Below are 15306 nucleotides of genomic sequence, written 5' to 3'. Positions count from 1 at the left end.
AAAACCCCCAAAGAAAATAAATATTCATTTAAAAAAGTGATAATAATTGTTGACTCAGGTCGTGTCACAACATAATGTTGAAAGATTCAAGAACAAGATTTGCTAGAGTATAAATAAAAGAGTATACTCTATCATTGACATGTAATCTTTATATAAATCAAATAATATTGTAATAATAAATAATAATGTATAGTAATAACAATAATAATAATAATAATAATAATAATCAAAATCAATATCATCATTGTAATAGTTGTTTGATTGACAACGATAATGATGATATTGATGATGATTTGTACTTTAAACAATTAAAGTTTTTGATTGGTATAGATGGTTTTGAAAAGGTTGCATCATCTCAAATACTAATGATAGCAAGCATTCAAGATGCACTGACTATAGAGATATTAAAAAACATACAACTACAAGGTGTTGGTTCAATTGTCATCAAACAAATATCACCATCTCTTTCACAACTCACAAATACTACTACTACTACTACTATTTACGATAATAATATTGTATGTACATTATAATGTTTGCCTGTTGATATATATATATAGTTATTAATCATCATCTTTTCACTCTTTAAAGTTTGGAGCAAAGAATGAAAAAGATATTTTGTATCATTTAAATTCAATCAACAGAAATATAAATGCCAACCCTATTAAATTGGAGAGTATTGATCAATTATTGGACGATCAAGATAATTATAGTTGTGTGGTTATTATTAATCAAACAATTGACATACAAAAGAGGATTGATACAAAATATCATTCTCTTGGGATACCGTGTATTGTTGCCGATTCAAAGGGTGTCTATGGTAGAGTGTTTAGTGATTTTGGTAGTGTTGAGAAACCTTATCTAGTCTACAAGGACAATGCACTTGACCCTTGTACATTTCACATTGCATCGGTCACTCAACTCGAAATCGATCCTCCAAAAGCACAGTTTGAGTTTTACAACTATCTCGTCGAAAGAGATGCCACCGTTGATAAAGGAACCTATCTCAAGTTTTATAATATGAAAGGCCTAGAGTTTCTCCACGACCAAGTATTTCAGGTTGACCATTGCAAGAATGAATTCATAACTCTCAATATTGATATCACTGCCGGTCAATATGATCCATTAAATTTTGGTTTTTTTAGAATCTATAATCCTGGTACTTCTATTACTAGTGTAAATATTAAATATTAAACAATAAGTGGATACTTCAAATAATTGAATACTAAATGATTGTTTTTTATTTTTAATTTAATTTTAGAAATCACTTTATCAAATTGATAAGGAAATTGAATCAGGCAATAATAATGAAAATTTAAAACTTTTAAATATGGTTGATTATAGTGGAGATGGGTTGATAACTCATTTATCATTTAGAGTGTTGGAGGAATACACCAAGATGTATGGTCGATACCCTGGACAATGGGATTTACAAGATTCAAATGATATGGTTACCATTTGTTTATCTTTTATTGAAAGATATCCATCGATTCTCTCATCACAGACGACGAGTAGTGATGAAAAGTATTTGGATATTTTAAAAACAAATCTATTAGACACTGTTAGAAAGCTGTCATTTGTAAATACATATAGATTAGTTCCAATAGAATCTTTGATTGGAGGATTGGCATCTCAAGAGATTATCAAAGCTACCACAGGACTGTTCATTCCAATCAACCAGTTTCTTTATGTTGATCAGTCCTCACTATTACAACCCTACAACATATCAAATAACCAGTTAGTTTTATCCTCACCACCTCCAATTGAAGAAATAGCTAGTTTAAGAGGATTTTCAGATTTAGTTTCATTGGTTGGATGGAGTGGATTCCAATATTTAAGATCTTTGGCAGTAGCCATCTTGGGAATACATGGTAATGCATCCGAGACTTTAAAAAATCTTCTGCTCTTGGGTGTTGGACAAGGACCCGAAGGTAGTATTCACATAATTGACAAGGGTCGTGTCCAAAAATCAAACATCACAAAATACTATCTACTTGGCAAGGAACAAGACCATGTAAATATCGGATCACCACTTGCTGCCACCATATCTGACATCTTTCGTACTAGGTTGTCTCCAGACATGGCCAATATCTTTTGGCACAACCAAAATGTCATTGCCAAACCCAAACAACCATATATTCCCAAAAAGTTGTTTGAAGGAATAGACTATCTTGTGACAACATCGACAGAAAGACTACAAGAATTTAGTAGTTCCCTCGAAAAACATTGTGACACTGTGTTTATCGATTGTGGATCCTCTACTTCTGGTTCTCACAATCTCGTTACCGTTCCCCACTATAGTGCCTATGAATTGGCAACATGTAGAAGGGCAAACCATTCCTGTCACAACTATCATTCATTATCCGTCTCTTGTATTGCTCACCATTGTTCATCAATCTATAGATCACTGTTTCATGATGATATTGTAAATTATAACACTTGCCTAAAAGAAAAAGTAAGAGACAAAAAAAAGAAAGAAAGAAAATCATAGACTCGATATTGACATTTTGTAATCATATTTATATTTAGAATAATTTACCAAATTATAGAACAATGGTTGTTATTTATCAAAAAACATTCCGTCAATGCGTAAATTGGGCAGTACAAAAGTTTAAATACAAATTCTATAATGAAATCAGATCAACTTTGGATAGCTTTCCAAAAGATCAAGTCAACACTCACCGAGTATCATATTTTTGGTCGTGTCCCCTTAGGTATCCCACACCAATCGAGTTTAATCCAGACAACAAACAACATGTAGAGTTTGTCTTTCACGCATCACATATGAGGGCTCATATTTTTAATGTCAATCATAGTGATGAAATAGGGCCAGACAGATCGTTTGAATCTATTAGACTCTACCTCCAACAACAACAACAACAACAACAAGGTAATCAGTCTGATACCGACGGTGGTGTTTCATACGACCTTGTTACTGCCCCTGCTAATGAACCTCTACCATTCGAGTTGGTAAAAAACGCCATAAAGTTTATCAAACTCTCTATCAACCCGAGAAATGGTCATGCCCTCCGATTGGCCAACATTATCAAAGATTTAAAACTTGAATTGTTGAATCTTGATCCAAACGAGCAATATGACAACAACACCTATCAGTATGAAAAAAGAGTTTGTGATGCACCTCAATCCCTCATAGGAACCAATGTCATTTGTGGTTCATTGACGGCCATTTCATTCTTGGAATCAATTAAAACTCCATCATGTCTATTATTAAAGAATAGGTAAGTAATAATATCAATAGTCTGTAAATGTTATCATACTAATCAATTATCACCTTTTTTTTTTAGGTTCTATAACTTTGCACACAATGATATTATAAGTTATGATTTACCCGTTCAAACTTTTTATGATGCAAGCAAAACAGTATCTTGTTGGTCATTCATTGAAATCAATCAACCTTTAATGACTCTACAACAACTACTGGATTTTATCTACAAGAAATATCGTGTCAATGTATTAATGGTATCTTTTAATATCACTTTGCTTTATGCTCAGTTCATACCAGAAAAGAGAAAACTTGAAAGATTACCAATGAAATTGACTACATTGTACGGTAAACCTTTTCCAATAGATTCCGACTATGTCAATGTTGATGTATCATGTGAAACACTAGATTTGGAAGCCAATGATATCGAAATTCCAACAATCCGTTTTAGAATTAGAGATTAGAAAAAAACCAATAAATTTGTTTGTTTGGTAATCAATCAACTTTATTCTTTTTTTTTTTTGTCTTTCCAAACATTTTGTATACAGTTTACTATTTATTGATGCTGTTGTTGACGCTTTCTCTTTCGAACAGAATCATTTTCAGTAGATGGAGGGTCATGGTTATGATTTCCATTGTAGGTACTAAGAAAACTATTTTCACTTTGCTGCAAAACTTGTTTCTTTACAGAGCATCCTGGTTCTGCACATTTAAAATAACTTTTTGGGAAATGTGTACCTTTTACTGCTTTTTGTCCATATTTTCTCCAATTAAACCCATCGTCCAAGTGATCAATTGAAGTTTGATTGGTTTCAATAACTAATTTTGGTATTTGAATTTGAACTGAATTACTATTATTATTATTATTATTAGCTGAGGAGTTGTTATTATTATTATTACTATTATTATTAGCTGAGGAGTTATTATTGTTGTTATTATTATTATATAAAACAATATTTGTAGAAGTGGTTGGAATTGGATAACTGGTTGTATTTTCTTGATCTGTGACTGCAACCAAGGAAGTTGAATGATCATCATGATGGGTAGATTGTTGTTCTTCTTGGTCGGGAATAGATTCATTATCATTCACAACAATATCCTGATGATGGTGATGGTGTTGTTGTTGTTCTTGGTGTTGCTCCTGGTGGTGTTGTTGTTCTTGGTGGTGGTGTTCTTGGTGCTCTTGTTGATGGTGATAATGATGGTGATGTTGTTGTTGTTGTTGTGGAGATGATGGTTGGCTATCATTGTTTATAATGGAGGATAGATTTGCGTCTCTGGCTTCTTCTTTATGTACATTTTGATGTTGATCATGGTCATATACATCATGATCAACATTTTCTTGCTTTTGGTGCATTGGTTCTTCCTCTTGTTGTTGTTGCTGTTCTTCTTGTTGTTGTGGTGGTTGATCTACATTTTCATTTGGATAGGTGAGGATTGTAGTGGTGGTGGTTTTGTAAGATTCATATGACAAGACACTATTTCTGAATGAAGTTTGATCTGTTGCATTGACTCGGGTGGTTTGCGGTGAATCATGATTATGCGTACCCTTGTAAACGACTCTATTCTTTGTTTCATCGGTTTCAGATAACTTTTCAACTTGTTTTTTAACAGTACATCCAGGGACAGTACACTTGTAATATGATCTTGGAAATTGTGTACCTTTGACATTTTTTTGTCCATATTTTCTCCATTGGTATCCATCGGCAGCAATAATCAATGGAGTGTTTAATCTTTTACCATTTGAATTAGTTGTTGTCGTTGATGTTGTTGTTGTTGAAATTGTTGGTTGAGAAGGTTGTCTTGGACTAGAGTTGTTATTATTATTATTATTATTATTAGAGGAGTTATTATTTGAGGTGTTATTATTATTGTTATTATTATTATTATTATTCTGTGTATTTAAATTATTATTATTATTATTACTATTATTATTTGGATATTGGTAATTTGTAATATTTAAAGATAATTGTAATGGTTGAGGTTGAGGTATAGTTGTTGAGGAGGTGGAAGAGGATGAAGGGTTGTTATTATTATTGCTATTATTATTATTATTATTATTATTTGAAATAATAGATGAAATGGAAGGTCCTTTACCATTTGGATTTTGGTTTGGTCGAATAAATAGTGGAAAAGATGAGGGAGATGGTGCCGAATTAGTCGTCGAAATCCGACTAATGGTAGGTGATGTGGTGGTGGTTGGGATTGGTGAAGTGGATTGTTTGAGTGATTGTTGTTGTTGTTGCGGTGGTTTTGAAGAGTTAGAAGAAGAGGTCGCGATTAATGTAGTGATGGGAGAGGATCGGTGACTTGGAGAACTAAATGGTGAATGATTGTTGGAAGATGATGGATCGAATTTTGGTTGAATAGGCGTGGGTTTTGAAATATGGTGGTTTTGAATATGATGCTGTTGTGGTTGACCAAATGTCTCGAGTGGTGAAGAAGGTGATCGGGATATATGATTAGAGGTGACATTATTGTCAAGTTCCATCCCAAAGAAGTGATGGTTGAGGTGATGATGTTGTTTGTTTTGGTGGTGAGGATGATGAGTGTGATTATGGTGTTGTTGTTGAGGTGAATGTGGTATATCATATGATAGGTAATGTGAGGAGGGTGATCCAGGAGGAGGAAGAGGAGAAGAAGGATGTGGATGATGATATTGTAGATGGTGGATGCCTTTATGACCGTTGTTGTCATCGGCTCTTTGTTTCTTGATATTATTAATGTTGTTAGAGTCTAGGTCATCATCGTCTTGGTCGGATAGCAAATCTTTGAGACTACTGCCATGGTGGTGATGGTTGTTGTTGGCCTGGTTGTACTTGTATGAATCGACCGGTCCTTCATAATCGTCATCGTCGTCATCGTCTTCATCGTCGTCAATGAATTCCCCGTCACTATCAAACTCATCGTCAGAGAAAGAATCGTTTTCCATATAGTACTCTGCAAGTGTCTTGTTTTTGAGGGCAGACGACGACGACGACGATCCTGGTGACATTTGAAAGCTACTCGGCATGGACGGCGATCTCCCAGACTGGTACATGAGCGATTCAAGGTCATTGTGGCTGGAAGAGTTGGATTTCCTTTTAAATTCATTGGAAAATTGAAAACTTAGGCTCGTGCTTGAAGTACTACTCGAGGAAAACAACTTGTGGTTGCTTTGTTTGTCCGGTGACATGGATTGATTGGCGACCTTGTGAAAAAAAACGATTGACCCGTCGTTTGTTTTACTGCTGTCTGTTGCCTCTGTCTCCAAAAAAAGTCTTTTCAACTTTTCATGTGACAATGTTGATAATGTTGGCTTGTCGGAACTATCTGGATTTGGCGGTGATGGCGATGTTTTGGATTTTGTACTAGTAGTTGATGTTGTACTCGTAGTATTATTATTATTATTATTATTATTATTATTATTATTATTATTATTATTATTATGATCTATATTATTATTATTATTATTAATGTCTGAATTATATCTGGAGTTATCTCTTTGATTATTATTATTATTATTATTATTATTCTGGTTATGATTTTGATTTTGATTCTGATTGTCATCACCTGATGGTGTTAGGGATTGGCCATCTGTTGATGAAGACTGAACATTTCCCATTATATTATATTATCTTGTTGTTGTTGTCGTTAACCAACCAAGGGCTTTTGATTATGATGTCGTCTTAACACACACACAACAAACACACACAATGGTTCGTTTGTGCGTATATGTATTGTTCTGTATTTGTAATGGTAGTGTTGCACTGCAGTAGTAGTAGTAGTTTAGGTATATTGGGTTTGTTGTCTTGTAACCGGTGCGGTCATGGGGAGATCAAGGGTGGATCCGGATATCGAAAAAAAAATCTCTGTGGTTTAGACGGTCGGACTTATGGATGGTCAGGCAGAGGGTTGTAGATTCCCAAGTTTTTGCTAACTATCACTAGCCACCTGTAACATCCACACACGCGCACACACACACACACAAACTACAGAGAGGAGAAAGAGGAGGGAGGAAGAGAAGGGAGGAAGAGAGGAGGGGATACTCGGAGTTAAATATAATGATGATTCTATAAAAAAGAAAAAGTTTCAAGTTAGTTATTACTCGACTGGTGGTACCAATCAATAGAATGCAACATAGATGATGATGACGGCATGCCTCCTGCAAAGGAGTGAGGAACAAGAAACAAGAAACAATAGTGCTGTCCAATCATATAACCCGATAACTATCGCATGAGGGGATGTTCTTTGTAAACCTGTTCGTTTGAACAAACAAGATTCAATTTTTCACAATATTTATTGGGGGGCGCGGTGGCACAACAATGAGATGCATGGGGTAGGGCAAGGATTCTTTATTTTGAATGTCATCAGCAAAGATAGCGGGAATCCACACCACGGTAAGTTGTTTGCCCAATCATGACCCCTCGTAAAACAGTTTTGAACAATCAAAATGATATGTAGGATGAGCCTTTGTTGTTGTTGTACATCCCAAAAAAAAAAGTGGATTGGTTTGGGCTCAACTCGAAGATCGCTGAATAAATGGTTGGCTAGCGAAATGCGCGTATTGGGTGTTGAGAACAGAACAAAAAAGAGGAGCTGTTTAAAAAAAGCAAGCGACGATAAAAGGTAAAATCGCAAGATGGATGATCGTTGCAAGCAGCTGAAACAATACCACCTGTGCAAGAAGAAAAGAAAACAAGAGATTCTGTATCAATTTGATTGATTGATTGAGTGTCCCAAACTGATTTTGATTGGTCATGATGATGAAATGGGCAAAAAAGATTGGTGGCTCGGAACCCCTTTACACCGAGGCTTGCCTTTTCTATTTACATACACACCACCCTAATAATAATAATAATATTATGTTGTTTTGTGTGTCGATGGGGATTGATTGGTTTCAATCATTATTCATTATTGGTTATTAGTTGTTGTTGTTACTTTTATATACATTTTACTTTTTTTAGATTGATCACTCGAGTTATCTAGAAATTGATTGTCAATTCTTTCGCTCTCTCTTCTTTTGGGATACTCCCTTAATTGGTCGGTTTATCTATTTATAACCAAACAACCAAAAAAACGGGAAATTATTTTTTTAAAATGATGATGATATTTTGTTGGTGGCGTTCTATTCTTGTGGTTTTGATGTTGTTTATATATATAATGTTGCTTGGTTGTGTGTGGAGTCACTGGTTGCTGGGTGCTGACGACGATGATGATGATCTCCCAAAAACACTTTCTGACAAATCAAAAAAGATTAGGGATGTGTTGTGTGTTTTTGTTGGATGGTAGTTCGCAAGAATAGTAGTAAGCAGTAGTAGTATGGTAGTAATGGTAGTAACAACAATGGGAGATTTTAACAAATAAAACAAGTGCAGGGAAATTAAATTCTTCTTCTTCTTCTTCTTCTTCTTCTTCTTTTGTTCTTCATCATCTTGATGGTGGTAGTGGTTAGTATCAAAACAATATCCATCTACCATCCACCCATCCATCTTTGATATGAATGTGTATGTGCGTGTGTGTGTGTGTTAAGATGGTTGTGCATTATCTCTTTTTTCATATTCATTTTCATTTGTGGTTGTGTGTGGTAATAATAATAATGTATTGATAAATATCGATAATGATGAAACAAACAACGATCCATCCGATTGATTGGTCAGAGAGAGAGATATATATATATAATAACTAAACCGAGTTGATCGATGAAATCTGATCAGATATATGGTAGTAAATTGATTGAAACTAAACAAACTAGTGCCAAGAAAGGAAACCAATCTTGTCGAGTGATGGTGATGTACTGTTGTTGTTCAATCTATTCGCAGACAAATGCTAATATAATGTAATTGATTGATTGATCAATCGATTGCTTGCTTGCTTGATATTCACCTTTTTGAATAAGTAAACGAATGAATCTATCTATCTGTCTGTCTGTCTGTATTCTGATCTCTTTCTTTCTCTCTCTAGAAACTACAGATTATTGATTTAATGGATATATTGTATATAAAGTAGTAGTAGGTAGTGTATGTAGTAGTTATTTCTGAACATTCATAGTTGGTTTGGTAGATAAGGATGGATGGGTTTGGTCAAAGACGGATTGAAAGAATGAGAAGAGGGGAGGGAGGGAGGAGGGAGGAGGGAGGAGGGGAGGAGGAGAATAAGAAGAGGGGGAGATCTTTCTTGTATTTCTGTTAAATACTAGTTTACTGTAGTTGTGGTTGAATAGATGTTGTGTGTTTGATTGGTTGGACACTGAAAACAACAACAACAATCTTAAAGAAAGTGTTGTTGGATAGGTTGGTTGGGGATGGTGACAACTTGTAGATTAGTTTTGTGAGATCTGATCATATCGATTACACTAAAGCTAGAATCTGTTGACCAAAAGTCGAATGATAGGATGAATGAGTGTACGTGCGAGAAATATGGTTTTAAAGGGGTGTGCAAGGTAAGGTAAGGTAAGGGGCATTCATTGACTTTTTTGACAAAAATCTCCCCACTCTCCTCCAAGTATGTTGGAGATTTGTGGGTTAGGGTGTACATAAGTCCTAAAAGGTTCGAGACGGCCCCATTGCCGTAGAGGTAAGAGGTTTAAAAAGTAGCGTCATCCATTTTATAGATCCTTGACTAACAATTTAGTGATCACTCACACACACAAGTATGTATCGTTGTGTCTGTGTGAGTGTGGGTTGTTGTTGATGTTGATGTCAGTGCGATGTGTTTTTCTTTTAAAAAGGATAAAAGAGTTCAATTTCTTATTTTGGTTTAGTTTCCTTTCTTGTTAAAATGGGATATTGCCAAATAGACATGATCACCAAATATGGTAATATTGCATTGGGTTGAGAATCATCATCATCGACCCTCCAAACTAAAAGCAATGGGGATTATGGGAAAATAACAGCTGGCCAAATGGTATAACCCACCTGCCCCTTTCCATCTCTCTATTTCTCTCTCTCTTTTTCTTCTTTGTTTCAACATACACAGATTATTTCAATTACGTAAACATCTAAGGATGGGATGGCATCAAATCATTGAACAGTTTGAATTTCGCTCATTGGTAGAATGCCAAGGATAAATAATTTTAAAATGATTATGATTTTTAAAGAGAGACAGATGAGGAAGAGGAAGGTGTGAGGTGATGGGGGTGGTGGGTAGCGTGGTTTGGTTTGGATTGGTATCGATCATTTTATTGCAACGCTGTTGTTGTTGGTTGTGGATGTGGAGAGTCAGCCTATTTCGAATCATTCACAAGGTACAAAGTTGCTGGATGAGGGTTGTTTTGATCTGATCCACAGAAAAGAGAGAAAGAGGAAATGATGGTCTAAACTTCTTCTTGCTCTACACCACCATGAATTGTCGTGGTGAGTAAGGTAGATTTAAACAATAATAATAATAATAATAATAATAATAATATATTTTTGGGTAATTGATTTGGATTTGATTGGTTAAATTAATTTGATTGCTATTGTTTTGTTTTGTTTTGTTTTGTTGGTTGGTTGGTTGGTGTTGGTGTTTGTGTTTGTTGTTTGGTTGATATCATCATTATCGTTATCGTGTTTGTTTGTTTGTGGTGTTTGATTTAAAGTTTTAAACTCTCTTTGCTTCCTCTAAAAGTTTAACAGTTAAAGTCTTTGGTAACCCAGTTACACATTCAATCTCGCCTTCTAGACGGTTGGTGTATTCTTCCATATGTTCGACAGTGAACCCACCTGCACAGTGCATAACATCGCCTTGAGCAATGAGTGCTTCGATGGCGTGTTCAGGAATCTTGTTAAAGTGTTGAGTGGCTATATCGGTGCCTTCAACACGCTTGCCAGTGAGTGTGTTGACAACAACGACTGACACGACACACACAGCAGGACTGTGTTCGTAGCTACGCAAATACTCTCTGCACTCGTCTGCAGTGACTGGTTTCTCGCGAATCACACCATTGTGTACGATGACTTGATCCGAGCAAATGAGTAGAGATGGTTCGGTGACCTTGTCAACCAAAGCATCAGCCTTTGCTCTAGAGATGAGAAGAGTCAATGTCTTTGCATCGGCGTGTCTAATTGCCTTCTCATCGATATCAGGTGACATTGTTGTAAAGGTGTATCCCATATCACTCAACACCTTCTTTCTCCATATTGAGCTTGATCCTAGTATAATTTTAAGTTCTTGTGACATTGATCGCGTATCTATCTAGTGTATATCTCTTCTCTAAAACAAAGCAAATAAATCTTGACAACAACACCCGACAACTTCATCTCTCTGTGCTGTTCATTTCTCAATATTAAAATATTAATATTAAAATATTTCATTCACACATCAGTATTTTACATTTTATTCGTCATAGTAGTAGAAGTAGTAGTAGTATATATCTATTCTTTAAATAATATCATCACCATCATCATCTTTTAGATCTCGGCTCAAACTCAAGTTACAAGGTTGAGTGATTTCCCAAACGAATTAATTTTGTTCGTTTAACGACGACGGTATTACTGGGGACCGATGGAATCTTGAGCGCGAAATTGCCCAGTGCGTTTTCGGGTTTGAAGACCAAATATCCCTCCACTTGAATCTTTTTCATCGTTTCGCAGCCCCTGTCAGTAGTTTTGACAGTTAGCCCTAAAGTCTTTTATTTATTTATTCCTTCCTCCTTAGTCCTATTATTATTTATTTGTACAACCTCTAGATATAGTAGTGTATAGATAGATAGACACATATAAGATGAAGAGTGTACTATTACAATTGTTGCTTGTTGTAGCCATCGTCATTGTCGGTGTATCTCAAGCACAAACACCAAACTCCGAAGCTGTAATTACTGCATCTCCAAGTATGTACATATATACATACATACCCGCAAACAAATAAACAAGATGGCTAATTATCTTCTTTCTATCTCTAACCTATATTTAGCTGTACTTTCAACAACAGGTGATTTTGTAGAATTAAAGTGGACTGGTATGACATCACCAACACCGTATGATATCATTGCTATCTACTATCCACCAGAGTCTAATCCACTTACTCCAATTGGTTTCCTTATGATGTCAAATGCTACTTGTAAGTAACAATAACAACAACATAAAGAGAAAGAATATGCTATATGCTAACCCTTTCTCCTTTCTCCTTTTTGTTTTTTTTTTTGTTTCGATGTGTAGCATGGAAACAAGGATATGGAAGTGTAAGTGTACCATTGGTAAATGTTCGTTCAGAATATGTATTTAGAGTATGGACACCTGGAAATTCAACTGGGTCAATGAAGATTAAAGGTCTTAATTTCACTACCGTTGCAACTAGCAATCAAGTGACATTTGAGAATTTGAATGAACCAAGCAAGGCATACTTGTCATTGACCAACATTACTAGTGAGATGCGTCTGATGTTTGTGTCGGGCACTAATGATACACCCGTCGCATACTATGGTACCGACCCATCGAACCTCGACCACGTTGCCTATGGCACAACAGTCACCTACTCGATCACACAAATGTGTGCAGCACCTGCCAACGACACTGACTATTTCCGTGACCCCGGCTATATCCACGATATCGTCATGGCCGGCTTGAACCCCGCTTCACAGTATTTCTACCAGTTTGGTAGCAAGGGTAGTGGAATGTCGGCAAACACTTACAACTTTATGTCAGCACCAGAACTTGGCACAGAAGCCTTTATCGTAGCGTTTGGTGATTTGGGTTTGCAGACACAGTTTATTGGTAATCTGGAGACACAACCACCATCGATCAAGACTGTTGCCAATATATACACCACTGTCACTACTCCACCCGCACAATCATCGTTCTTTAAAAAGATTGGTAAGGAGATCTCTGAAGACAGCAATATTCCACCACCTTGGAATATTCACCATATCGGTGATATCTCGTATGCACGTGGCAAGGCCTTTGTATGGGACTATTACCACGACATGATTGAAGAGGTTGCTAGCATGTCATCGTGGCAAGTAACCATCGGTAATCACGAGTACGACTATGTCGGCCAGCCATTCGCACCTTCATGGTCCAACTATGGCAGCGACAGCGGTGGCGAGTGCGGTGTGCCCTACAGCGTGCGTTACCACATGCAAGGTGCCGAGGGTACCCCCCAACGTAACCTCTGGTACAGCTACAACTACGGTACCGTCCATTTCGTCATCATGTCGGCTGAACATGACTTCCTCGTCGGATCGGACCAGTACAACTGGATCGTTCAGGATCTCGAGTCTGTCAACCGTACCCTCACCCCATGGGTCATCTTTACCGGCCATCGTCCCATTTACGGTAGTTCATGGGAGGGATCAGAGGTTGGCATGTACAAAAACCTCCAAGAAACCTACGAACCTCTTTTACTCCAGTATGACGTCAACCTCTGTCTCACTGGCCACGTCCACACCTACGAACGTATGTGCGGTATGTACAACCTCACCTGTGCCCCAACCGACAATGATGCGCCCGTCCACATTGTCATTGGTATGGCCGGTAACACTTACCAAACCACCTGGGATGGTTCCGACATTAAAGATGGATCCGGTCACGAAGACCAACCACCCTACTCTATCTTCCGTGCCTCTGCTCAATACGGTTACACTCGTCTCTATGCCAATATGACCGATCTCTACTTTGAATTTGTTGGTAACAATAGAAATCAAGTTCATGATAGTTTATGGTTACATTCTAAATATGCCTAAAAACAAATAAAACAAATAAATAATAATACAAACTATAAAACAAGACAAATGATACTAATGGTTTCAAAGACGTACGTAGAGATTGTAATCTGATGAAATTTTAAATTTAAATTAAATTAAATTGCCGAATTCGGAAAGGTCATCATTCTTGGGACATCCCACTAAAGTTCGTTGTATTGTTAAAAGAAGAAGAAGATACGTACATGTTATTATTTAAAGGTGTAGGACTAACTTATAACTCGTACCGTCCTTTAGTCACATTTTTAATATCAATTGTACCTCCTTTATCATCACAATCATCAAAATATTGTAGTACTACAAAAGAAAAGATTAAAAGAATAATATTTATAAACAAGGAAAAGATGACTAGTAGTAATAATGAACATGCATATTTATACGCTGATCCACCAATTAGATGTGATGATGTTAAAAGAATGTTTGCAACACCTCAATACCCAGGACAACCGGTATCAACCATCATGGAGACTACAACAACTTTGAAACCTCAGGAAGCTGTTGTCAACAGTGGTGGTGGAGTTGTACAAGACCAATTCTCATTATATATTGCAAGTGAAGAAGATGCAAATACTCAATCATCTATACCAACTGCATTCCATGTTAAAGATTATTTCAAGAATCTATCAACTATACTTTATGGTAAATGTTTAATCTATGGACAACACCTTTCATCAACTCAAAAGCTTATGCTAAAATATTTTACATACACTACACCTGGTTTGGTGATGGTTGCTGATCTTCAAAACAGTGCTGTTGGAAGAGGCCAAAACATGTGGACATCGCCACAAGGATGTTTGGTGTTTTCATTCAAGTGTCGAGAGAGTGATGGTAGTAAACTACCATTCCTACAATATGTATCTGGATTGGCACTAGTTAAAGCTGTCGATAGTATATGTCCCAAGATGAAAGAGCCTGTTCGTCTTAAATGGCCCAACGATGTATATTGTGGTGGTAAAAAGATTGGTGGTATCTTGTGTCAAAGTAACTACTTTGGTGGATCTTTTGATGTTGTCATTGGTATTGGTATCAATGTTACCAATAGTGAACCATCTACTTGTCTCGATGCACAAGCTTCTCAAACTGGTTTGTTTACGAGAGAGTTGGTATTGGCCCGTTTTATGAAGGAATTTGAATCACTCTATCTTACATTTACCCAAAATGGATTCAAACCAATGCAACAAGACTACCTACGTGCATGGATGCATAGTGGTCAAATCGTCAAACTCGAAAGCCAAAACATCACTGTACGTGTCGAAGGTTTAGCAGACAATGGGTATCTATTGGCACGTGAATGTAATGCAAATGGTCATGTTGGTGCCACATCCTATGAACTTCATCCAGATGGTACTTCATTTGACATTAATCAATTAACTTTAAAGAAAAAAGAACCAATACAATAAACAAATAATAAAATAAAAGAAAACAA

The 15306-nt window shown here is 36.3% G+C and overlaps 5 protein-coding genes across 5 annotated transcripts; 3 read left to right on the top strand and 2 right to left on the bottom strand.

Annotated features, from left to right (window-relative positions):
• Positions 1-185: 185 nt before the first annotated feature.
• Positions 186-3687, top strand: DFA_05538 (ubiquitin activating enzyme E1; the record flags this gene model as incomplete). The annotated part of the gene is made up of 5 exons (XM_004361200.1): positions 186-518; positions 592-1176; positions 1262-2455; positions 2530-3239; positions 3306-3687. The coding sequence occupies 5 exons, from the start codon at positions 186-188 to the stop codon at positions 3685-3687; spliced, it is 3204 nt and encodes a 1067-aa protein (XP_004361257.1).
• Positions 3688-3779: 92 nt separating this feature from the next.
• Positions 3780-6827, bottom strand: wrky1 (putative WRKY transcription factor; the record flags this gene model as incomplete). The annotated part of the gene is made up of 1 exon (XM_004361199.1): positions 3780-6827. The coding sequence occupies one exon, from the start codon at positions 6825-6827 to the stop codon at positions 3780-3782; it is 3048 nt and encodes a 1015-aa protein (XP_004361256.1).
• A 3956-nt stretch (positions 6828-10783) lies between these two features.
• Positions 10784-11275, bottom strand: DFA_05536 (maf family protein; the record flags this gene model as incomplete). Its single annotated transcript, XM_004361198.1, has 1 exon — positions 10784-11275. The coding sequence occupies one exon, from the start codon at positions 11273-11275 to the stop codon at positions 10784-10786; it is 492 nt and encodes a 163-aa protein (XP_004361255.1).
• A 630-nt stretch (positions 11276-11905) lies between these two features.
• On the top strand, positions 11906-13862 carry DFA_05535 (uncharacterized protein; the record flags this gene model as incomplete). The annotated part of the gene is made up of 3 exons (XM_004361197.1): positions 11906-12011; positions 12095-12241; positions 12340-13862. The coding sequence occupies 3 exons, from the start codon at positions 11906-11908 to the stop codon at positions 13860-13862; spliced, it is 1776 nt and encodes a 591-aa protein (XP_004361254.1).
• A 203-nt stretch (positions 13863-14065) lies between these two features.
• hlcs3 (biotin ligase 3) lies at positions 14066-15280 on the top strand (the record flags this gene model as incomplete). The annotated part of the gene is made up of 1 exon (XM_004361196.1): positions 14066-15280. The coding sequence occupies one exon, from the start codon at positions 14066-14068 to the stop codon at positions 15278-15280; it is 1215 nt and encodes a 404-aa protein (XP_004361253.1).
• Positions 15281-15306: the final 26 nt, after the last annotated feature.

The sequence above is a fragment of the Cavenderia fasciculata genome (genome assembly GCF_000203815.1).
Source record: "Cavenderia fasciculata unplaced genomic scaffold Scf_Dfasci-G-o-80e12.f1-5, whole genome shotgun sequence".
Lineage (NCBI taxonomy): Eukaryota > Evosea > Eumycetozoa > Acytosteliales > Cavenderiaceae > Cavenderia > Cavenderia fasciculata.
This window is presented reverse-complemented; position numbering and strand designations above follow the sequence as displayed.